The sequence below is a fragment of the Rhinopithecus roxellana genome, chromosome 3, assembly GCF_007565055.1.
Source record: "Rhinopithecus roxellana isolate Shanxi Qingling chromosome 3, ASM756505v1, whole genome shotgun sequence".
NCBI lineage: Eukaryota > Metazoa > Chordata > Mammalia > Primates > Cercopithecidae > Rhinopithecus > Rhinopithecus roxellana.
In genome coordinates, this window is record NC_044551.1 from 2,618,475 (window position 1) to 2,645,067 (window position 26,593).

Consider the following 26,593-nt stretch of genomic DNA (forward strand, 5'->3'; position numbering starts at 1 on the left):
CCTTTTTGCTAAGGAAGAGAACCACAAGACAGGAGAAGCAAAGAGAATGAATTCTGAAAATAGGAAAAAAGGAAGAATGGGTCCTTTGTGGGCCTGGCCCGCCTTCTCCTGCTAATCGAGATTTACCTGTTTTTGATAAATCTGAGAGGACATGGAAATATGTACACATTATCCCCGCCAGAGGTTTGAACAGGTTTTTCTGGACATCCTGCCAACATCTAAAGTGGCAACTCTACTGGCAGAATACAGGTATCTAGGCCGGTTTTAGACAGAGGTGGCTTGGAGACCCTCAGCACCTTTCAAATTATACCAAGTAGGCAGTAGCTTCTTTCTGGCGGGTAAACAAAGATGTTTGTACTCAGCAAAAATAATCTCTGAGTTAAATATGGAATTCCAAATCAAATGCAGTCAGCTCAAAATAATCCATGTAGGAATTACGTTTTTAAAACTCTAGATTAAAAAAAGGTGTTTTTTTTTTGTTTGTTTGTTTTTTAACATCATGGGATAGTCTTAATCCACTTTTGGGAGGCTTCCTCTTTTTCACTCATTGATGTTTGTTTGTTCATTTATTCATCGGCACCCATGCAGGATGCAAACATAGGCAGCCATGGGGCTCCAAACAATTACCATACAAAATGAAAAGAACTACTCCAATGGGGATCTATATAGATGGGAAGGAAATACTGTTCAGAACAGCCCATTTAACCTGGAAGTGAGAGAGAGGCTTCAGGAACTGCAGGCTTATAGAGAAATACGCTATCTGCCATGCATGTAACCTGCTTGGAGGACATTCCAAGTGGGAGAAATATGTGCAAACAAATGTCCAGAGTTAGGAGGGAAAACAGTGTGCCAGGAAACTGCAAAGAGCTTGCGATTCCTGAAGGATAGCAGAAGGTCAGAGGGCAGTGAATAAGGACTGCACCAAATCAGCGGCAGTGGACTGATATTTAGGAGGTAGAATAATAGAACATAATGGTTTCTTAGATGTACCGAAGCTAAAAGAAAGAATATAGTTTTTAGGTTTAGGTGGTGCTGGTGGTCCCTGCTGATGAAATTTAGGACAATGATAAGGCTTGGGGACTCGTTAGGTGATAAATTCAGATTTAAAGATGCCATTTTTCCCCACCCCTCACTGCCCAAAAATGCCATTTTTGAAGGGCCTATGTAATCTAGAAGGATGCCCACAAAGCCCTTCAACCTGCATGTCTGGAGCTCAGGAGATTTGTGCATTAGGAGACATGCAGGAAACAGCTGAGATCAGCTAAGGAGAGTGAATAGGGTTAAAATGGAAGTTAGCTGAAAATGAAGTCTTGGAAAACAATATTTAAGGTAAGGGCACACGAAGAAGAGCTCCAGAGGAAACCTTAAGAGGGCCAGGCATGGTGACTCACATCTGTAATTCCAGCCCTTTGGGAGGCTGAGGCAGAAGGATCACTTGAGCCTAGGAGTTTGAGACCAACCTGGACAACATAAGGAGACCCGTTGTGAATTATCTACAAATGATTCAAAAATCAGCCAGGTATGGTGGCACATGCCTGTACTCCCAGTTACTAGGAAGGCTGAGGCAGGACGATCACGTGAGCCAGGGAGGTTGAAGCTGCAGGGAGCTGTGATCACACCACTGCACTCCAGCCTAGGCAACAGAATGAGACCCTGTCTCAAAAAAAAAAAAAAAAAAAAAAAAGAAAAAAAAAAAGAAAAAAAAAAGAAAAAAAGGAGACCTTAGGAAAATGCATGCAATTTTGTTGTACTGTAGATTTAAAAAATAAAAAGATAAATTTGTCATGGGAGAATCACGTAACAACTTTTTGAAAGTCCCATATAAATGACTTTGAAATTATCAGTCACTTTTGGAGTATATCCATCTTATTCTCTTCTAACCTTCGTATAACAACATTAACACAGATCGCCATTAGTGGACTTGGTAACTCAACCCTTTTGGAAGAAAAGGCAGGTAAGTAGGGCAATGAGGCCCTACAGAGACACCTTCTCAGAAGGTCTGGTAAATAAAGGGTTTCTCTTCATCTGGCTGAGAAGAGTTAAGTGATGCTATATACCCAGATAATGTCTCAAGATTCTTCCAGCCTCATGATCCTTTAAATTAAAATTTTTTCCCTCTCTTATACATCTACTCAAAAGAAGAGTCCTCAACAGCTTCCAGGCCTTAATTGAGGATATCCATTACTTATCTTCATTTTTCCATTACACTGCAGAGAAAATTTTGCTAATTAAGAATCTGTGATAATTTGGATAGAGGCCAAATTGCAGTCTATCTTTACATTATGAAAAATTCATTTCCTAAATAAAATGAAATGAATAAATGAGATAGCAGGGGACTATTTAATCAGAAGTGATTTCGTGTGTTTTAAGAACTATAATTGATGTTATGTATAAGCCACTGAAGATCTTATTTACGCTCCCATTTACATCTTACGCTACGTCCCTCCAACCTATTGTAGACAAAACATTTTTAGTCTATGTTTTGTTTGTTTGTTTGTTTGTTTTGAGACGGAGTCTAGCTCTATCGCCAGGCTAGAGTGCAGTGGCATCATCTTGGCTCACTGCAATCTCCGCTTCCTGGGTTCAAGCCATTCTCCTGCCTCAGCCTCCCGAGTAGCTGGGATTATAGGCATGTGCCACCACACCCAGCTAATTTTTGTATTTTTAGCAGGGATGGGGTTTCACCATGTTGGCCAGGATGGGCTCGATCTCCTGACCTTGTGATCCGCCCACCTCGGCCTCCCAAAGTGCTGGGATTACAGGTGTGAGCCACTACACCCGGCCATTTTTAGTCTAATTATATGACTGCATATATCGAAAGATTTTAAACCATTGTTCCTTCCAAAACATTTCATGCAACCAATTTAAATTAATTTATACTGGCTTTCCCCATGGAGAATCAGCTTTGTAACTGGAGATGGAGGAATGTTCCATGCAAAGCAAACAGCAGCACCGTGGCAGTGCTGTATAGTAAGTCAAATGTCGAGTGCGAGGAGTTGAGGGATGAACGTAGCTGCAGAGAGAGGGGAACCAGACAGCAGGCAGGAAGGAGACTGACAGGGCCTTAGTGTCCAGAGGGAGGGTTTCTGTCTTTATCCTGAGAGCAATGGGAAGCTGCTAGAATGTGAAACTGGGGTGTGTGTTACGTATGTGTGTGCCCATGTGCATGCATGTATAATAAAATGAAATATAATATTTTTGGAACTATATCTATGATTCTTTTATACCTTATGTTCATGTCAAGCTATATCAAGTTGAAGCCACATTCTTGGATTACCTTTCTCTGGCTTCCTATATAGCTACCTTCCTTTACCAAATTCTGATTAATTATTAACCTAAGAAATAGCCATGTGTGAAATGTCTGCCTTTATGTAAAAGTGTTATTGAAAATAATGTACATTATATTGTTCAATATCCCTTATAATAAGGGATATTGAATAAACTTTTCACAAATTAGAACAAAATAAAATTGGCCTTTCCTGAAAAGCGAATACACTGCCATTTGCTTTATATCAATAATGATATAATTCATTAAATTTATCCTTTGCTTTGGTTGTCAGGTGATATGGTTTGGCCGTGTCCCCACCCAGATCTCATCTTGAATTGTAGTTCCCATAATCCCCACATGTTGTGGGAGGGACCCAGTGGGAGGCAATTGAATCATGGAGACAGTTACCCCCATGCTGCTGTTCTCCTGATAGTCAGTGAGTTCTGATGAGATCTGATGGTTTAACAAGAGGATTTTCTTCCTTTTGCTCAGCATTTCTCCTTGTTGCTGCCATGTGAAGAAGGACGTGTTTGCTTCCCCTTCTGCAATGAGCAGAAGTTTCCTGAGGCCTCCCAGCCATGCTGAACTGTGAGTCAATTACATCTTTTTCCTTTATAAATTGCCCAGTCTTGGGTATGTCTTTATTAGCAGCGTGAAAATGGACTAATACATCAGGAAACCCAGAGATTAGTTTTATGTTCAGTTACATTGCTTTGATCCTTAGTGTAATTGTTTTCTCACTTATCTGATACTGTTTTTGTTTGTTTGTTTGTTTGTTTGTTTTCAATAAATAATTTTACAATTTACTATGTATTCCAAGGTCTGTTACAGGCCTCAAGGTGGTCTTAACAGAGGCATACCTCTCTAAGATGTCTCTCTGACGTCTTAGAGAAAACGTTATGGGGCTGCTGTGAGTGTACACCTTTGTGGGGGCTGAGTGTCATTTGAAAAGGTGTGACCTGGCCGAGTGGAAGAAATGGCCCTGCAGAGGCTGGCTCTCTTCTGGTAGCAGGTCAAGGAGAATCAGCGGGCAGTCCCTACACTAAGAATCTCTTGTCCTCGGGTACTAAGCCTTTGAGTCAGAGGATAAGTCTGTGATGAAAATGCAGTCTTTCCACCTTAACCCCATCTCTTGGGTTGGTGTTATCATTTAATCAACCACAGAGCCCTTGAGTCCTAGATAGGCATAAGCGAGGTTGGCAACCTATGGGCCAAAAACAGCCCTCCGCCTGTCTCTGTAAATACAGTTTTATTGACACACAGTCATCCCATTTGTTTTAATATTGCCTACGGCTGCTTTTGCACTACAATGGCAGAGTTGAGTAGCTGTGTCAAAGACTATATGACTTGCAAAGCCTAAAATATTTAGAGTTTTTCTCTTGACATTAAACATGTCCCAATCCCTGGTGTTGAGGATTCTCTGAGGAGAAGACTCACCGTGAAGACCTTCTCAGGCTGACCCCGGGCTCTCATGTTGGTGTCATGAATTAACTTCAGAATCATCCAAGCTTCATCATGTTTTCCAACCTAAGAAATGAGAGTGGACAGTGAAGTGCTAGGAGCGACACACTTACTGTCCCTGATTTTCCAATAGCCATCTTGCATTGTCAGATCAAATGAGGTATAATTGTGCAAATGTATCTCAGTACATCCCATTGGAACGCACAGACTATTTGGATATCACTGAATACATGAGCAGTTCAAATAATGTGGTTATAACTAGAAATAGTATCTCCAGATGGTAAAATTTCACTATAAAACAATAAATCATGTTTTCTTCATTGAGTCAAGTAATTTGCTTAAGGAGAAACATAAGTGTTTTCTAGCCACGAGGCAGCTTTTTAACATGTTGGTTGTTGAAAGCAGGTCTCCACGAAACCAAATCCTCCATCATGCCATAATAGGAAGGGAAAATGTACCTCTCAAATAGGCAACTGTGCTTTCCTAGAATTAACATGGAACTTTTTCCAATAGAGGTGGGCTGCCTGAGTATCTGCAATAATAACTGTTACCTCCAACAAGAATCGTGGGCTTTCAGGCATGAACGTGAGGGCTACCACGGAGGAGACACAGGGGAGTGCACAGACGATGACAAACACACGCCAACTGTGAAACTGGTAGGCCGATCCCATGCTGAAGCTCCAACCTGGAAAAGGAGGACAGGGAGAGTGAGGGAGAGCTCCTCCTAGACAGCCTCCTGGGAACGTCACCCAGGGTGTCCAAGCCATCGACTTATTAGTCAAGTCTTACTATCCACAGAGCAGTGAGCTGATCTGGGGATCATCCATGGTGGCCAGCTCAACTTTAAGACCCATAATGGCAGAGCTGAGAAGAAAGGTGCTTGGAACTAAAGGGGTCAAGGCCTAAGTATGGGGGTGCAGGTATGTATGTACCAAACCCCAAAGGCCAACATAAATTTGGGATGCTTTGTCCAATAGACCACTGTACTAGTTATCTTTTGTTTGCTCTTCCAGATCACTCTCCACTCTTTCCCACTCTGCTGTGTGCTAGGGAATGGCTCTCTATGGACTGCATCAACCGGCTCCGTTGCCCACTGGCTTGTATAGCTAAGTTTGAATAAAGGAAGGAAGGCAAGAGAACAAAGTGAAGGAGGGTTGGGATATTTATTTCCCTTGCTTCCCTTCTGCCTTCCCCCTAACTGGCTAGAAGTCTGACAGTGGGTGCTCTCATTTCCTGGGTCTTTTTCCACAGCAGCCACAGCTCTTGTCAGGGTCTGGCTACCCTTCCCTCCAGTTGCTCTTTGAGGCATAGGTGGATCCAGGGTGCTTTATTATTCCTTACTGCCTTCTCTGAACGGTTCCCACATCTTTATAAAGAGTCCCTTCATTAGGCCGGGTGCAGTGGCTCATGCCTGTAATCCCAGCACTTTGGGAGGCCGAGGCGGGCGGATCAGGAGGTCAGGAGATCGAGACCATCTTGGCTAACAGAGTGAAACCCCGTCTCTACTAAAAAAAAAATACAAAAAATTAGCCGGGTGTGGTGGCGGGCGCCTGTAGTCCCAGCCACTCAGGAGGCTGAGGCAGGAGAATGGCGCGAACCCGGGATGGAGCTTGTAGTGAGTCGAGATCGCGCCACTGCACTCCAGCCTGGGTGACATAGCGAGACTCCATCTCAAAAAAAAAAAAAAAAAAAAAAAGAGTCCCTTCATTAAACTCCTTTCCACGGCCCCTTTTGAGGGTGTCACTAGCTTCTGCTGGCGCCCTGACCAGCACAATTATTAGGAATTGGCGGTTGCTGCATGTCTCCTCATCCACCTCATGCAATAGATCCAGAGAGTTTTACATTTCTAAATAGAACACTTTAACTTCTACATATTATAAAAATATAAAATTTTATATATTATAAAAATAAGCATAATGGGAGACAAACAGAAATCCTTTCAAGAACTAAAAGAAAGCTAATATTTGAATGAATATAAAATGGCTGAAAGCAAACCATTTTATATTCATTCAAACGAATATAAAATTCATTCAAATGGCTGGTTCTAAATGAGAAATAATGAGGCATATCCCATCTAATTGAAAACAGAGAGGAGATTTATAAAGGCATAGATGAATTATGTGAGGTGAAATTTTAATCTCTAGCAATGCTTGGAATTTATATGCCTTTTTGTGAACAAAAATCAGATAATATACATCCTATCTCCAGGAGACCTGTATAATTACTCATTGTTTACCTGGGAGCCAAGTGAGATTCTGAAGGTGATGTAACTTCCTCAAGGCTACAGAGCTGAAGTTACACATTAGTCTTTCCTGCCAGGATTTGAAACAGAATCTTACAGCCACACACAGCCTCACGAGTGTGCACGCTTACTCATTCTTAAATGCTGAATTTGTGACAAATGATGTAAACATCAATGACATGCTATATTAATCTTAGATTAATAGAATCTTTCTGGGAATTTAATATATGAAGATAATATGTATTACCATATTAATTATATCATAAACTGTAGGGTGTATGATTGCTATGATGTTTTATGTAGCAGAAGTTCAAAACTCTCACATATCCAAAATGCAGACAAAACCCTATGATGGATCAGAGAAAACAACTTGTTCACTTCACATTTGATCTCAGAGCTTCATATAAAGAACTTCTTTTTAAAAGCTTCAAATCCTATTACTTTAAGGGACTGAAAGAAAAAAATAAAAGCTTTAGGTGGCTGAGTTAAGCAAATGTAATGTTTTAAATTTCAGGCCACAGCACATTTCATAAAGTATGGGGGAAACAAGCGAAGGCAAGAGAAGGGAAGGTCTCTGGTACCACTGTTCTTTTGTTTTTTTTGTTTTTGTTTTTGTTTTGAGACGGAGTCTCACTCTGTCGCTAGGCTGGAGTGCAGTGGTGCAATCTCAGCTCACTGCAACCTCCGCCTCCTGGGTTCAAGCAATTCTCCTGCCTCAGCCTCCCAAATAACTGGGACTACAGGTGCACGCCACCATGCCCAGCTAATTTTGTATTTTTAGTAGACAGGGGGTTTCACCATGTTGGCCAGGATGGTCTCGATCTCCTGATCTCGTGATCTGCCCACCTCAGCCTCCCAAAGTGCTGGGATTACAGGCCTGAGCCACTGCGCCCGGCCTTGTTTTTGTTTTGCTTTGTTTTGTTTTTTTGAGATAGAGTCTCACTCTGTCACTCAGGCTAGAGTGCAGTGGCACGATCTCGGCTCACTGTAATCTTTGCCTCCTGAGTTTATGTGATTCTCATGCCTCAGCCTCCTGAGTAACTGGGATTACAGGTGCCTGCCACCATGCCTGGCTATTTTTTTTGAATTTTTAGTAGAGACAGGGTTTCACCATGTTGGCCAGACTAGTCTCGAACTCCTGACCTCAAGTGATCTGCCCACCTTCGGCCTCCCAAAGTGCTGGGATTACAGGTGTGAGCCACTGTGCCTAGCCTCTGGTGCCACTGTTTTAATCAATTGTGGAGGAAAAGTTAAATATTAAATTTGAACTCAATTGAATATGGACACAAACAATGGTCACCAAGTCCCAGAACAGGTTGTGTGAGCCCCTTAAGGCATTCATCCAGCACTGTTTCGGAGAAATCTCTATTTCAATCGATTCCTATACATTAGTTACTGAAAAACAATAGACAATCACAAAAACAGTTTGACTTTTTTGTGTTCCTTGAGCCCAGTCGCAAAGGGCCCTCGTGACTGGGCCTCATGCCAAACAACTTGTTACAAAAAGAGTTAGGGTCCCAGAGTGCGCCGAAGCTTCATGAGACCTCTGATCATCTGTACACGGATGAGTGGCTGACTCTGGAGCCCAGGCTGTTGCTTCCCAGTCTGGGGGTGAATCCTCCATAGTCTTGTGAATGTAAATCTCTTCCCTTCTCCCCTTCCCATTGCAATCTGCTTATTATATCGTTTGCTTATTATATCAATTTGATTATTATATCTGCATTGCCATTTATGTGGGATAAAGCTTGTTTACCCTTAAAGGTATTGTGTGTGTGCCTTTTCTTCTCCCCTCACGTGTTTCTCACACAGAACACCAATTAGTTCAGAAGGTAAAGTTTTCAAAGGCAAACAGGATGAAGTGATTTAACCAAAGAGAAATTTGCTACAATGGATATAGCAGGAAGCTTCTTATGGTTGAATAATATTCCCTGACCCCTGAAGATGTCCTCATCCTAACCTGTGAATATGTTACCTTACATGCCAAGGGGCTTTGCAAGTGTTAAGGATCTTGAGATAAAGAGATTATTTTATATGATACGGTTGGGCTCAATGTAAATACAAATGTCCCTAGAAGGAAAAGAGGGAGGCAAGAGAGTCACACTGAGAAAGGGAGATGGGTTGAGGGAAGCAGAGGTCAGTTTGGAGAGAGATTTGAAGATGCTGTGCTGCTGGCTTTGAAGATAGAGGAGTGGGTCACAAACTAGGGAATGCAGGTGGCTGGTAGAAGCTGGAAAAGACAAGGACACACAATCTCTCCTAGAGCCTCCAGAAGGAGACTCTAGAAGCCCTGCCAACCCATTTAGACTTTCGATCTCTAGAACTGTCGGATAATAAATTTGTGTTGTTTAAAGCCAATATGTTCACGGTGGTTTGTTACAGCAGCAACAGAAACCAATACACTTCTTCTTACAGTTAAAGCTCTGCTGCTAACTTGGCTGATAGAAGTTAAGTTGGAGAACTGTAGCATTCTCTATAAAACTTCAGGCTCCCTGCCTTTTTTTTTTTTTTTTTTTTTTTTTTTTACTTTGCATAACAAGTTTATAGTTTAAAAAGCCATATAAACAATAAACAAAATTTTAATCAGATCTTAACTTCTGTCCTAGAATCGTTCTATTAAGTTCTAGTCTATGAACACTTTTAGTTCAATAATCGTCATCTTCATCAGAGTCCATTACTTCTGTTGAATTTCACTGTTGTTGTCTTTTCTGTTTGCTGGTTTACTTTTTTAAAGGATTTCTATTAAACCTAGTTCTGAGAAGGTATCAACCTTCTCACTTAGTTGTCCATATCTTGCCATCTGTATAAGGTAATTCTCTACTGCTTTAGGTTTTTTAGGTTTTGCAAGTCCTAAGTTACTTAACCTGGCCCGGGGCCGACTAACTCAGAACTTGGGCTGAGATACAGTTTCTCGTTTCTGCCTCCATGTGCTCTGCTTCCTGTTGGGCCGCATCGCCGGGATCCTGTCATCCCGGCGGGCTCAGACCCTGCCGCGCACCCCGCCGCGCTCTCAGCACCGGGAACACAGCCGACCCTCACCTGTCAGCTGAACTGGGGTCAGAACAACTGAATTCGGCTTAGCTGCAACTGCTGGCTCCAAAAGCTGAGACTGTGCTTGGATCCAGACCTGGCAGGATGAGCCTGCTCTGGGCCAGGGGACCCTACATCCCTACACCCGGGCAGGTCCTGCACGTGGCGGCCCCTGCCGCCTGCCTACCAGGCCCCCCATGGGGAAAGCAGCCAGGCCACCTCGGAGCCGGCCACGAGGCTGCCGGGGCAGCGCCGAGCAGGCTCCCTGCTTTTGCCTGGACTTCTCCAGAAGCCTCTCCAAGGACGCCAGGCTCCCTCTTGACAGCTGGTCTTGGGAATTTTGTTCTTCACTCTTACTGCTCTGGAACATCATATCAGCTGGTGGAGAGACTGATTGCAACATGATTCCAGTTGGGCCGTTTTCAGCCTCCCAAGGAATTGGACCACAATCGAAACCCAGAAGAGAGCTAACTGATGAGAGCTAGCAGAGCAGTCCAGCTCTGCTCAGCTTAGAATAGTTTATTCCAGTGTAGATTCTTCCATCGAACAGCTGAAATTTAGCCTGCTTGTTGCTGTTGAGGTCCTTCTCTCCCTCATTGCTTAGTGTGTGTGTGTGTATATGCATGTGTGACACACACATATAAACACATACATGCTGGTGGTGTCTCTCTCTCTAAAGGGTGTGTTGTCCACTCATTTCTCTCTCCATTTGTTTGTAATATGCTTTATTTCCCCCCAGTCTCCAAAACAATTTTGTACCTTTTTCCATGTCTTGTCAAATCTCCAGCAGCCAGCTCCACTCCTGGCACTTGACCTCACTTCCTATTTCTTAGAGGAAATAAACACAGAGAGAACTACATACATCTCATCTTCTCATTCCTGACTCTATTCATCCACCTGCCCCTGTTCCATCTCTCTGTCTTCCCTTTGGTTACAACAGATGAGCCATCCATGTGCCTAGCTAAGGCCACCCTGCTCACATGGGTTCCCTCAAGGACAGAACTCCTGTAAGTATCTGCCCCTCTCCAACCCTCATCGTCATGTTCTCTCACTTGATTTGATGGGTCATTCTATCAGTACATCTCTATCTGACACCCGAGAAAGAGCCCTTCCTCCTCTCCCACAGGCTTCTCCAGCTGCACTGCTGTTCCTCAGTTCCCCTTTACAGTAAAATCTCAAAAGGATGGTCTATAGCCAGTCTCCACTTTCTTCCCCAGTATTCTCACCCCAGACAGGCTGTCCCCAAATTCCACAGAAACTGAGCTTACCAAAGTCACCAGTCTTTGTCATATTTAATGGTTGCTTCTCTGTTTTCACTCCAATCAAACTCTCTAAATCATTCTCTATAGCTGTCCATTCCACTGTCTTTTGTAAAACTTTTTTCCCTTGGCTTCCTCATCACTAAGTGCTAGTTTCGTTCCCACTTCACCAGCTTTCCTTCAGTTTCCTTAGCTGGCTTCTCTGACTGGCCCCCAAAGGTTGGCACACTCCAAATCTTGGTCATTAGTTATCTCCTCTGCCCATAGGCCCTTTCTAGGGGGACTAATCTATCTCCATGACTGTAAGTGCCACCTGCATGCCACTGTCTCTGAAATACATTCTTTTCTCTTCCCAAAGCTCCAGAAATATACCTTGACCTGCCTACTTACATCTTCACAGAGATGCCTAGTGGGTGTCTCAAAGTTACCATGTCTAAAATGTAATTTTGGTTTCCTGCCACACTCCCAAGGAAAACTGTTGTTTCTCTCTTACCCTTCCCTATTTCAGCACTGTCAGATCCCAGATACACATGTCAAAAACCGAGACCTCATTCTCATCTTCTTTTTCCCTCACAACCCCCAATGTTCAATCCATCAGCAAGTTTCAGCTCTAAAATATACCTCAAAGCCACTCACTTCTCCCTATCTCCATGGCACTGCACAGGTTCTGGGCGATGTGGACCTTCCCCTGACCTTCAGCAACAGGCTCCTGTTTGGTCTCCCTATCACTCCTGGTCTTCCAGAGTCCATTCTTCCTATAGCAGCCAGAATTATTCTTTTAAAATGTCAATAAGGTCACTTCACTTTGTCACTTGAAAGCCTCCCACAGCTCCCAGTACATTTGGAATGAAACCCAAATGTCTTATTATGGTACCTAAGGCCTATGTAAACTGCTTCCTATTCATGTATCTGAGCTCATCTTCTGCTGGTCCTCTAACTGGCTTCAGCCAGTCCCGTTGACCTGCTTCCAGTTCTCTGAACATAGAGCTTAATCCCATCCTAGGGGCTAAGCCTTTTTTCCTGGAAGCCCAGCCATGCATGAGAAAGTATAGAGAGGATGTTTGTTGTATTTTAGCCAGCTTTTCTGAGTTTTGAAGTGAGAGGGTTTTCAATGTTGTCCCCTAGGAGTCTTGGAATGTGATGTTTTCCCGGTCTGGACAGCTCTACTTGAGTATTTGCATGCATAGCTGCCTGCTTCGTACCTTCCAGGATTCAGCTTAAGGTTGTCTCTTCAGAGAGGCCCACACACCAAATCCCACTCTTTATCATGTAGGCCTGATTTATTGTCCTGACAGCACTTATCACTATCTAAAGTTGTCATATTCACATATTGTTTACATATTTATTACCTGTCCCTCTCCCACAAAGAGAGTGGAACCCTGCTTTTCCTACTCATCAAGACCTGCCAAGCAAGTGCTAGTCCATAGGAAGTGTTCTTTCAATGTTTGTTGAACACACACACACACACACACACACACACACACACACACACAACTATGTGTACATGAGCATGGGCAAAATCAGTGCAGGCTACAAGACCACAGACCCAGATTTTCTTTTGATTATTTTCTTTCTGAATCTACACTAAACAGCAAAACAACCTTGATTCACTTTTTCAAATTAAGTTTGTATCTTCATAGAGTAAAACTTTATTTGTTTTTAGTTATACAGTGCTATGAGCTTGACAAATGCAGAGTCATGTAACCACCATCATTATCAGGGCACAGAACAGTTTCATCACCTCAAAACATTCCCTCCTTCTGCCCCTTGAGAGTCACTTCTTCCTCCAGCCCTAACCCTGGCAATCACTGATCTCTTGTCTGTCCCTATAGTTTTGTCTTTCCAGAATATCATATAAATGGAACCATATTGTACATAGCTTTTTGAATCTGGATTTTTTTGTTTTTTTTTGTTTTTTTGTTTTTTTTTGAGACAGGGTCTCCTCTGTCGCCCAGGCTGGAGTGCAGTAGCATGATCTCAGCACTGCAGCCTTGGCTTCCAAAGCTCAGGTGATTCTCCTGCCTCAGCCTCCCAAATAGCTGGGACCATGGGCAAGTGCCACCATGCCCGGCTAACTTTTTGTAAAGCCAGAGTTTCACCATGTTGTCCAGACTGGTCTTGAACTCCTGGGCTCAAGCCATCCTCCTGCCTTGGCCTCTCAAAATGCTGAGGTTACAGGCATGCGCCACTATGCCCAGCCTTGGTCTGGTTCTTATACTTTGCATAATACAGTTGAGATTTATGCAAACTGTTGCACATACCTGTGGTTTGTTCTTTTTCATTGTGTTGTAGTATTCTATTGTGTGAATATACCACATTTAGTTTATCCACTCACCAGTTGAAGGACACTTAGATTGGTTGCAGTTTTGGGTGATTATGAATAAAGTTGCTATATACATTTCATACATTTCTGTGTGCCACCGAACTTTCCTTGGGTAAATATGTAGGAGTGGAATGGTTGAGTCACATAATAAGCTCATGTTTAGCTTTATAGCAGACTACCAAACTATTTCGCACACTGGTTGTGCCATCTTGAATTCCCACCAGTAGTGTATGCGAGTTCTAGCTCCTTCACATCTTTCCCTTCACTTGTTAGGTTTCTTTTCTTAAATTTTAGCCCTTCTTATAGGAATCTAGTGGTATCTCATCACAATTTTAATTTGTGTTTCCCTAATGCCTAGTGATATCTTCATTTACTTTTTGTTCATTGATTCCTACTTTAGTGCCTATATGTGCCTGTCATAATGCTGTGATATGGAGACTGATTCCCTGCTCTCAAGGAGGTCATAATCCATTGAAAAAGGCAGATATGTTAACAGACAAGGCCAGATGTGTTGGCTCACACCTGTAATCCCAGCTCTTTGGGAGGCCAAGGCAGCAGGACTGCTTGAGGCCAGGATTCTGAGACTAGCCTGGGTAACACAGCAAGACTTCATCTCTTAAAAAGAAAGAAAGAAAGAAAGAAAGAAGCCAGATGTAGTGGTACATACCCGTGGTCCTAGCTACTAGGCGACAAAGTGAGATGCTGTCTCAAAAAAAAAAAAAAAAAAAAAAAAAAAAAGGCCAGGTGCTGTAACTGATGCCTGTAATCCCAGCACTTTGGGAGGCTGAAGTGGGCGGATCACCCGAGGTCAAGAGTTCGATACCATTCTGTGCAACATGGCAAAACCCCGTCTCTACAAGAAATACAAAAGTTAGCCTGGTGCATGTCTGTAGTCCCAGCTTCTTGGGAGGCTGATGTGGGAGGATCATGTGAGCCCTGAGAGGGAGTCCTGCAAAGGGTGCTGGATGCTCCTTCTGCCTTGTAGCATGTCCCATGGCAGGGGGCAGGGTCAAAGGCTGATGGGTGATAACCTGTGGCTTGAATGAGAGATAGATACCATGAGGGCCTCAAGAAATGACCCTGCAAATGCTTTCTAAAACTATGATACAATTCTCTGGATTAAAAATAGATACAAGAATGAAGGGGTAAAACACTGACCACTATCACTACTCAGCCATGAATTCTCAGGACCCGCTTCTGAGGTCCATTTTAAGTGGCTTAAATTTGAATTTGAGAGCCACACAAAACCTACACTACAAAACCAGAAAGTGGAGAGACAGCAACATGGAATAAAGGACAGGAATGGGAAAACAAGCCACATTCAACTAGGAAACTGGGTTGTTGCTTTAGGATACTTACCTGCAGTTAGTAAAATGGATTCTTTTAAATGAAACTTTTATGTTGGCACCACACCTTTTTGTCTTAAAAAATATGTCTTTTATGTGTGATGGTTCTAATTATCCTTTGGTCTTTGTTAAGATACTCATTCAAATGTCATACAGAGGAATTTATCTACAGATAATATAAATTCCATGCAAGGAAGGATCTCAATTAGAGTATTACAAAAAGCAGTTCCAGCACAGCACTAATCAGTGTGGAGTTAATAAAAGTATTATATGTCATGCACAATAATCAAAGTTTTTTGCCAGCCTTAAGCTGATGTGCTCTGTGACTGCAGAAAATAGCTGCCTCCCCAGTTGCCTAACTGTATGAAACCTTTCAAGGTGCCAAGGCAGAAGTGTGTGACATACATACAAGGATGCTGGCTTTCATGTCCTTGTCTGGGCTCTGTCCCTGATCCCCTGGGGGACTTGATACCTACTTTGCTTATCTATCTATTATCTATTATCTATCTATCTATCTATCTATCTATCTATCTATCTATCTATATTTTTTTTGAGGCAGAGTATCGCTCTGTTGCCCAGGCTGGAGTGCAGTGGCGCGACCTTGGCTCACTGCAAGCTCCGCCTCCCGGGTTCACGCCATTCTCCTGCCTCAGCCTCCCAAGTAGCTGGGACTACAGGTGTGCGCTGCCACGCCCAGCTAATTTTTTGTATTTTTAGTAGAGATGGGGTTTCACTGTGTTAGCCAGGATGGCCTCAATCTCCTGACCTCATGATCTGTCTGCCTCGACCTCCCAAAGTGCTGGGATTACAGGTGTGAGTCACTGCGCCCAGCCTGCTGATCTACATTTGATTGTCAGTTATGTGATATTATTAATGAAATAGCTTTTGGTAGGAATGCAGATCTTAGGTACAAGACACAAATCCAAAGTTCTAAATGGAAACATTGAATATCATATGTGAGAACAATTTTTAAGCTAAGAAGTAAATCACCTGTATTGATTTGTCTGTGGTCTTCTTTACTCACAAGGCACCTGGCCAACTAAAATTTTCTTTAGAAAAGGGGCCCCAAATCCATTTTTTGAAGTGTCCAACAAGCCTAGGAAGAGGACAATGATCAGATGAATTTCTGATTTTGTTCCTACAGATATAAAATTTTATCCCCTCAACATGTCACAGGTTTAAAATATAAATACTATGTAATCTGCATGAAACATTAATCATTGGCTGGAAACTCAGGTTGTCATGCATCTGTGAGTCCACAAGATTTAACCAGATGCAGCTGGATGGTTCCTGTTGCTAATACCAGCAGAGATTTTTCATCTCTTTCTCAATTTGTAAAAAGAAAAAAATAAAAAAAGAAGGAGAAAAAGGAAAAAAAGGCCAAGTAATAGGTGGAGGGGGGCACATGAAGGAGAGATAGTTAAATAAACTATGGTATAGTCTTACAATGGAACATCATTTAACTACTGGGAAAGAATGAGGTGGATTTTTCTAAACAGATACATGGAAAATGTCCAAGTGACTTTGCTCAGTGAAAAAAGCACTTTTAAATAATAGTGATTTCATTTCTATATATACATAAAACATATCAGTACATCTAGAAAGTGACTAGGAGGAAAATGCACTAAACTATTTAAAGTGGTTACTCAGGGTAGGGAGTAGAAGCCCATGAGGACTTTTACTTTTTGAAAAAAATTATAGTCCTCCATTCTGAAGATTTTCACTTTGGACATTTCCTTAATGTTTGAATTTTGTAGTGTCTTGTATAACTTTTTACCCAAAAAGGAAAAGAGAAAGCTTTTCAAAGAGTTGCAAGCCTTTACATTTTCTGAGACACAGGCCCTGATGGGAGAAGAGAGAGGAGAAAGAATCAAATTATAATTGTGCCACTATTCAATACTTACATATTTTTCTGAACTAAATGAATGTGAATTCTGATTGTGACAATCTAAACACTGACAATACAGTTCTCACTTATGGATACCAAGGCAAAAGTGCCAGAGACTGTCTTGGTATCTCTGGGTGAAAAAGAGAACAATATTCACAGACCTTTAATCTTTTGACCTATAGCCGCAGTCATATTCTAATCTTGGATCCTTGGGGCTGCGACCGTTCTCCTTGAGCTGAAATCCTGTGAACACTATTGCCAACAGAGATGCAGAAAGCAATCACAATCAAAATAATTGGCAGGGATCTGCCTGTGACACATAATCATGCTTTCAGGAAGTGAGAGCCAATTATATGTCCCAGGGAGAGAGTCCAGGGGTTAAATTCCAACGAACTCCAGTAGTCATCTGTCTTTAAGAGTAGACCCAAGCAACAAGCCGACCTTCCCTGCGAGTTTCTCTATTTCTGTTTCCAAACTCTGGTCTTGCCCTTTGGAATGCACAGAGGAGCAGCCAGCAGTGGAAGGAAGTCACATTATGCCTCTACTTCCTGAATTTGACTTATGACCCTAACCATGCTTTCGAAGAAGCACATTTTCTGGTGGGGTTTTGAAACTCACAAATTCATGGGCTTATTTTTTTAGGGTCATTTTTTTTTTTCTGGAATATCTTCTGTGAGTGCTCCCAATATGCAAAGAGTGAATGAGGGGACCTTTTCAGAAAGGGTTCCTGGGGCCAATATGTAAGACTGACTCAAGCATGGTGCTTCCCAAACTCCACTGAGAGAAATGATGAGTCTGAGAGTTTGAAAAAAGCTGACAGCATGAAATGTGCATGTGCATGCATGTGTGTCTGTATTTTGAGCAAAGGTCTTTTGGGATTTGCTTTTGTATATAGATAATAATATAGTATTAATGTTATGATAGCATAGGTCAATCAGCCTGAAGTTAAAAAAAGATATATATATATATATATATATATATATATATCCTTTTTTGTAAAAGATTTTTATGCAAATTTATACTAAAAGAGCCTGTAGGATAGTCAAATTTTGACCAAATGCAACTGAAGCTTGTATCATAAATGCATGTTAACTCAGCTCATTAGTCTATAAATATACATTGTATATATTCATGTTATCTTATAGCACATATAGGCACACATTAAGTTTCCTTCTCTATTTTACTCACATAAATGTTTATTTAAAGTGAAATGTATAGTTTTGTATTTATATATAAACCGTTATATTAGCTGATGTCTGTGGATGAATAATAACAAATCAATCATGCTGATTTTATGAACACATACAGTTTTAGGAGACTGAAAAACAAACAAAAGTAAATATTGGCAACTCTTACATTGGGTAGAAAGTTGGAACACTAGCCTCTAAAGCTCATTCCAGAACTAAAGTTCTCTCTGATTCTAAGATCTTGTATCTTGACCAGATAAGGCCACAAGAACTTCTCTTTCAAGTATAGATCTATGGCAAGAAACGAAATACTTTCAAAACAGAAAACAAAACAAAACAAAACACCTTCTAAACTGCAGTTAGTTCTGAGACAAGTGTCCAAAAGTTGGTGGAGGACTTGTAGCAAAATAATGGTGCTTATTCTATATATTAGCAACTCAGTCAAGCTGCTTTTCAAAGTAGCTGTCCGTAAAAATCCCAAAAAGCCCAGCAATAGTATTCCAAATAACTGCCTGGTTCTCATTCTCTTCCAGATCAAGTTTTCTTTTTGCTGTTTGCACATGGCCCCAGGAAGATCTTGCTCATGATCAGCAAGAGCTCTCTGTTCATTCCTAGCAGATTTTTGTGATAACAATACAAAAATTCTAGTGGCATCCATTGTTAGGTGAAAGATTTTTCTCCCGGGGGAGAGGGAGAGCAGGATACAGAGGGGGCTATAATATCTCCAGCGTTAAGACAGCAGAGGTCAGCCCAGGTGCTCTTTGTTGCTGATGCCCAAAGGGCACACTTGTATACCTCTGCTAACTTGTTGACCTCTTTAACCTGTTTCTTTTTCCTAACCCCATTTCTTGCCTTATAGTTTCTGACCCAGAGCAAATCATTTAACACTTGACAATTGAAACAGCTGCTTAGCTCATGACTCAGGCCCAAAATGACCCTTAGAGTTTTGTCATTTTTGTCAAAGAAATTCCATTCTAATGGGTGGGGAAATGCATGAAACTACAATGACCTGGGAGCTCTAATTTCTGGTCCTTGTGCCTCAAGCAAGGGGACTTCATACTCTCCCTCCAAGTACAGTGGATGAAAATGTGACTCTGGACTTTTTAGAAACATATTTATTATGTTCCCTAATTTTCAAAAAGCTGATTTCTTAGCTTAATTTCACTGTGATAAGAGCACATGCTTGGTAGTTTTTTTGAAATACATGGGAGTTTGCTTTATAGCACAGTATGTGGTCCATTTTTATAAATGCTCTGTGTGTGCCCCAAAAGAACGTGTACCCTACAGGTACTGGGTACAGTGTCTACACACATCTATTAGGTCAAGTTTGTTGATCGTGTTGTTCAAATCATCTATACACTCACTGATATTTTTCCCCCATTTGTCATGTTAAACTCTTTTCAGTTGCTTTTTGTGGGAAGTTAGTCCCAATAACAGAGCCCATCACGTTACTGGAAATGGAACAATACACCTGTTATAAAATTAAGACACATCTATATTCCTTTGCTAATATACTTCCTGGCACCCTAATGTCTGGCAGAGCTTATGTTAAGGAGTTGGTGAGCCCCAAACTGTGGGGTTGAGGAGGGAGAAACATAGAAAATCGTGATTACTTGAATTACCATTGAAGATACAAAATGGAATCGTTCAATTTTTCTTTCTTTTTTTTTCCCTTTTGACATCTCTTCTTGCCTGATAATTTCACTTTTAAAAATCATAGAGATTAGTCCAGGTGTGATGGCTCACACCTGTAATCCCAGCACTGTGGGAGGCCGAGGCGGGCAGATCACCTGAGGTCGGGAGTTCGAGACCAGCGTGGCCAACATGGTGAAACCCCATCTCTACTAGAAATACAAAAATTAGCTGGGCGCAGTGGTTGGGGCCTGTAATCCCAGCTACTAGGGAAGCTGAGGCAGGAGAATTGTTTGAACCCGGGAGGCAGAGACTGCAGTGAGCTGAGATCGCGCCACTGCACTCCACCCTGGGCGAAAGAGCGAGACCCTGTCTCAAAAAAATAATAAATAAATAAATCATAGAGATTAAAAAATGAAACACGTTTCTGTGAATATCACAAAGCCGTAAAAGGCTTCATATCTACTCGTTTGAGTCCCACACAATATACATCCTGCCCCAACGCAATACACATCCCAGCTAGATATGTCCCCAAACTATTCTGTAGTGTCATAGCTGCCATTTTGTATTACCTTGTTTCGAACCAGTTTCCCATAGACTTGCAACTTTTTATAAGTTGTAGATGATCAGCAAACGCTCACTAACAAGAATAAACAAATGCAAATCTCCAGCCCACTCTCAGGCTTTGCTGGGAGCCATCAGAATCCTTTACTTTTGTTTTTCCTCCCCTGGGCAGTGATTCCACTTCTAATGATTCATCTCACTACAGTCAGACAGGAACGGGGCTTTCCCCCAAAGCAATGAATGCATTTTCTCGTGAACAAACCTAGTACTTCCCCCACACACAAATTAGACTTTCTTCTGGAAAAATAAAACATTCAAGAATTAATATACTGATATGTAACTCAAAGGAGGCTCTTCCTACAATACAGCTTTAAAGCATGTTTCCTTCAGGTTGTATGAATCATGGAGATTAAAAGAAGACTGAATTAATTAAACGGTTGGCAGAGATGCGATCCACTGTTGCCCATCCAGATTTATAACCCTGTAGGAGACATTCAAATGCTATTTTTCTTCATTCCCCACCCCCTTTCTCCTTTGTCTCAAAATGTCAGGCATCTACCCAGAGTTAAATTTCACCTCTGCTCTCTGGAAAGGCTGACTACATCTTGGCTCAGAAATAAGTTCCTAGCTGCAACCGAATCTGGACATGATTGGTCCTGCTGCATTCCAGTGAACGGTTTTCTAGGGCAATGGTGCTGGAAAAATCAAATGCAGAGTGAGACTGAGTCTGGGACTAATGTAGCAGTGTTTCATTCACTATCACTTCTCTGAATGCTACTTACCAGAAATGATCTAATGACTCAGGGAGACCACAGTGACAAAGTGCTCGAGCATAGGCAGACTGATGCTCCCTCCGGCAGAGCTGGATGTAAAACCAGCTTTCACCAGAACGCTAGTTCCCAGAACTTGCAGATTCACATGTGGGCTCTCTGTCTCCTCACACCCACTCTCATGACAGTGTTGCCAAAGGATGGGCAGGCTCGAGTACCAATTGCAGACTACAGCAGTGACACAGGTAAAGTGGATTCAAAGGTATGCAGCGGATTCCTTGAATATTTATAATGCACCTACCATGTGCCAGGCACCTCACACACATCCTGTTTCATACATGAACAATCTTGTTGACTGCTCATGTAAGGCAATCAAATAAAATACAGGCCAGCAGTTACATCTGATAAAAATTCGTTTTTAGTGTAAGTATGTCCCACGCAATATTTGGGACATACTTCTACTAAAAAGTTTGTCAATTATTTGGAACTCAAATGTAACTAAGGGTCCTGTATTTGTATTTGATAAATCTGAGAACTATACCCCAGGAGACATTTGGTAAAGCCTGGAGACATTTTTGATTGTTATGACCTTGGGAAGAAGGGTTACTACTGGCATTTTGTAGGTAGAGGCCATGGATGTTACTAAACATCTTGTAATACACAGGACAGCCTCACCACGTTCAAACAAGAAGTATCCAGCCTAAAATGTCAACAGTGTTTAGGAGAAGAAATCTTGCTGTGAACTAATCACAGTGTCCATCCATGTCATAGGTGAGGTACTCACAGGTAATAGATAGAAAGCTTGAGGATACTTTGAAACTTCATTTTCTAATAGAGGAGTGAAAACAGACGTTTAGGAGACCCCTTTTTATTCCTGCATGAATGTGTTTTGTTTTTATGTTAGTTTTTGCTATGCAATTATAAGCTCTTTGAATATACTTTTTGTTATAAAATTAATCTATAGGGGTTTCCCATGGTATTTTTATGCGCCTGGAAGCAACTTTATGTACCCTGAAGTTGACAAGTAAAGGTGGCACACAATAAAAGAGTAAAAAGAGTAAAGAAGTGATGTTCCCCCTGGGGTTTGATAAAAGTGTAGCATTCTCCATCAAATACTTTCTGAAAACACCCATAGCTTATAAATGGTTATTACCACAAAAAAAGTAATAACCATATATTTCCTAAAGTGTTTGTATTCTTGTCTCATAAAAATGGGAGAAGTTGGCTCTCAAAATTCCCGTGAGTCCTCAGGATTAGGGAAACAGCATCCTTAATAAAAGCACCTGGTACTAACCACACGTCCCTACAAGTTTACCCCAATAAAGCTGCAGCCAGGCAGAGGGATGGGCCCACACTGGATTCCACAAGAACTGCAATGAGAATGCTGGGAATCAGTGTTCTCTTCAGGTCTCTCACAGCTCCTGCCTCCTGGACTCTACGCTCAGTTCTCATGCATCATCGAGCCCCGTGAATCCAGTATCACCAGTGTTCACTGTTTCTCAGCACCCATCCACCATCACAGCTCACCTCTCAATAATGAAACTTGCTTCACTGCAGCTGCACTTTCTCTTCCCCTTCCCACCTTTTCCAGAATCTGTCCACTATCAGGTTATTTCCCTTCTGTCTACCTTCCAAATACAGCTGCCTATGGTACAAGATCCTTTGCAACCTTGCGCCAGCCTGCTTCTCCACACTCATTTCCAACCACTGGCTCCCCAGTCCAGCTCAGTGATCCTCTCCACTGCACTTTTGTGTGCTAAAAATCACGAGGAGGATATTGTTGAAAATGCATATTCCCTTCCTCTGTTACTAGAAATGTCCTGCTTAGGAGGGTTGGGCTGGGACCCAGGGATCTGCTTGTTTGGGATCCAAACAAGCACCCCAGCTGGTTCTTATGCAGGTCTGCGCAATGAGAAACACAGCTTCAGCTCTATGCCATTAATTTCTCTCGCTTGCACCCGCTGTCAATGTGATGTCCCTTGTGTCTCAGCTCAGGCTCTTTACTTTGCTTAGAATATCCCCTCCTCACCCCTGTTGTCTGCCTGGAAAATTTCTACTGATTGCATGAGCCACATCAAATGTCACTTTTTTTTTTTTTTTTTTTTTGAGACGGAGTCTCGCTGTGTCGCCCGGGCTGGAGTGCAGTGGCCGGATCTCAGCTCACTGCAAGCTCTGCCTCCCCGATTCACGCCATTCTCCTGCCTCAGCCTCCCCAGTAGCTAGGACTACAGGCGCCTGCCACCTCGCCCGGCTAGTTTTTTGTATTTTTTTGGTAGAGACGGGGTTTCACCGTGTTAGCCAGGATGGTCTCGATCTCCTGACCTTGTGATCCGCCCGTCTCGGCCTCCCAAAGTGCTGGGATTACAGGCTTGAGCCACCGCGCCCGGCCCAAATGTCACTTTTAGAGCTTCCCCTGACTTGTATCTTGCAACAGCCATGCTTGGCATCAGTGCCTTTCTCTCTGGTATGTTTACAGTGATGCAGACAACCACTCTCCCAGCATGTATCACCTATTCTACATATTTGTTTATAATATATACTCTGCTAAATCCCGCTAAATTCCAAAGACTGAAAAATTTAACCTGTTTGAATCACCTTAAGTAGAATGGAATATACAAAATAATACTTTACATTTTGGTACATCCTCCACAGTTAAAAAGGCATGAAAGATACAGGCCATCAAGTAATGAAAAAAATCATCATATTGTACTTGGACTTCATATATATGTATTTTTTTAAATTAAATTTTCTTTTCTTTTCAGGCAGCCTCCCAAACCAGAATAGGTTCAGAGACTCCCTCATATATATCCTCATATATATGCATTAATCATAAACTTCCAAATGTTTTCAGGTACCCACACATCTGTAAAGTTTTGCCCTCATAGCTAGTATGTCTCTGGCTATACCAGGTATATTTAAAAAATAGAGTTAGAATAACCACATCAGTCACTCATTCCCATCTGTTGCTATGAGCTGTCTAGTCTCCTATTATTTCTGGAGATGATCAGGAAACATGTCGTGTGTTCAGGAATGCTGCCCTCCCAATCACCGTGTGGATGCCATTTGTTTCTGTTTTTGGGGAATCTTCTGCCGCATGTGTATGCCTTTGATGTCCAGCAAGGACAAACAGATGCCTGCCAGCTGGTGCCACCTCCCAATTTGGAAGTGTCTCTGGAAAAGGTAGACAGTGCAGGTTCTGAACTGGAGCACCTGACTGTTAATCCTGATTCTGCTCATTACTAGCTGTGTGTCTTGGGCAAGTTAAAACTTAACTGCTTATTTTGTTTTCATTGTGATAAAATATACACAACATGAAATTTCCCATCTAATCCATTTCTTTTACTGTATAATTCTGTGGCATTAAGTACCTTCACCTTGTTGTGTAACCAGCACCACCATCCAGCTCCAGAACAATTTCTATCATCCCAAACTGCAACTCTACCCATGAAACAATAACTCATCATTCCTGCCCTACCCTCACGCTCTGATAACCTCTATTCTACTTTCTGCCTCTATGAATTTGCCTATTCTAGGGAGCTCATATAAGTGGAATTATACAGTGTTCATCTTTTTGTGACTGGCTTATTTCACTTACCATAATGTCTTTAAGATTCATACATGTTGGCTGGGCGCAGTGGCTCATGCCTGTAATCCCAGCACTTTGGGAGGCTGAGGTGGGTGGATCACTTGATGTCAGGAGTTCAAGACCAGCCTGGTCAACATAGTGAAACCCTGTCTCTACTAAAAATACAAAATTTAGCCAGGGGTTGTGGCTCACACCTGTAGTTCCAGCTACTCAGGAGGCTGGGGCACGAGAATCGCTTGAACTTGGGAGGCAGAGGTTGCAGTGAGCCAAGATCACACCACTGCATTCCAGCCTGGGTGACAGAGTGAGACTCTGTCTAAAAAAAAAAAAAAAAAAAAAAGATTCACACATTTTGTAGCATGTGTCACAATTTCCTTCTTTTTTATGGCTGAATAATATTCCACTATATGTATATATGATATTTTATTTATACATTCATCCTCTGAGGGACATTTGGGTTGTTTCCACCTTTTGATTCTTGTGAATGAACACAGGTGTGCCATTATCTCTGTGGACTAGCTTTTAATTCTTTTGGGTGTATACTGGATCACATGGTAATTTTGTGTTTAATTTTCTGAGGAACAGCCATACTGACCTAACCCTTCTATATCTCAGTTTCTTCATCTGTGAAATGGAGCCGTTGTAAGGATTAATTTGAATGGGTTATAATGCGTGTGTCAGACCCTGGTCCTGCTAGCATTATTGACAGGCCTAGACCCCAGACTCCTCTGTCCACTGTTGAGATTTCCTTTTCTCTTCTCTCAAACTGCATTAGGTTCCCATGAATTCTTTTGAGGACATGTTTTTTAGTTCACTTGAGTTCCCTCTCACTGGTGTTCAGATTAAAAAACGATAAACTAGCTGGGTGCAGTGGCTCACGGCTGTAATCCCAGCACTTTGGGAGGCTGAGGCAGGCAGATTACTTGAGGTCAGGAGTTTGAGACCAGCACGGTCAACATGGAGAAACCCTGTCTCTACTAAAAATACAAAAATTAGCTGGGCGTGGTGGCACGTGCCTGTAGTCCCAGCTACTTGGGAGGCTGAGGCAGGAGAATCCCTTGAACCTGGGAGGCGGAGGTTGCAGTAAGCTGATGTTGTGCCACCGTATTCCAGCCTGGGTGATAGAGTGAGACTGCATCTCAATAAAATAAAATAAAATAAAATAAAATAAAATAAAATAAAATAGGATAAACTATAATCTGTGGGCAAAGAAACTTCAATATCTCCCATGGCCCCTCTCTTTGGGCCACTGGCCATGTTTGTCTCTTTGGCTTTCTTTTCTCAGCATCTTTCTCTCTCCAATGGCTCCTTCCACCTTCTGCAGGTAGAGTCCTTCTGGGCACACTGCACCTGCCTTTCAGATATGCTCAGATAACACACTTAGTTCAGGCTCCCCTGCGATAGCCCGTTTTGTAGATTTTAAAAGTGATGATTAAAAAAATCAGTCTTCAGGGGAACTGGCAAGATGGCCAAATAGGAACAGCTCTGGTCTGCTGCTCCAAGCGTGATCAATGCAGAAGGTGGGTGATTTCTGCATTTCCAACTGGGGTACCCTGTTCATCTCACTGGGACTGGTTGGGCAGTGGGTGCAGCCCACAGAGGGCAAGCAGAGGCAGGGTGGGGTGTCACCTCACCTCGGGAGTGGGGAGTACAAGAAGCAGTGGAGGGGGCCCTCCCTTTCCCAGCCAAGGGAAGCCTTGAGGGACTGTGCTATCCAGCCCAGATATATGCTTTTCTCATGGTTTTTGTAATCCGCAGACCAGGGGATTCCCTCGTGTGCCTACACGACCAGGGCCCTGTGTTTCAAGCACAAAACTGGGCAGCTGTTCAGGTAGACACCAGGCTAGCTGCAGGAGATTTTTTTTTTCCATACCCCAGTGACACCTGGAACCCCAGCAAGACAGAACCATTCACTCCCCTCGAAAGGCTTCAGCCAGGGAGCCAAGTGGTCTTGCTCAGCAGGTCCCACTCCCACGGAGCCCAGAAAGCTAAGAACCACTGGCTTGAAATTCTCACTGCCAGCACAGCTGTCTGAAGTTG

At 42.3% G+C, this 26,593-nt stretch overlaps 1 protein-coding gene across 2 annotated transcripts in view; it reads right to left on the minus strand.

Annotated features, from left to right (window-relative positions):
* The window catches only part of SV2C (synaptic vesicle glycoprotein 2C), a 276,999-nt gene that overhangs the window by 65,145 nt on the left and 185,261 nt on the right, over positions 1-26,593 (minus strand). For both annotated transcript variants that reach the window (XM_010352825.2, XM_030927481.1), the window contains 2 exons: positions 5,281-5,414; positions 4,706-4,795 (listed from right to left, as the gene is read on the minus strand). In XM_010352825.2, the coding sequence (XP_010351127.1) occupies positions 4,706-4,795; positions 5,281-5,414 (224 nt within the window). The remainder of the gene's footprint in view (positions 1-4,705; positions 4,796-5,280; positions 5,415-26,593) is intronic.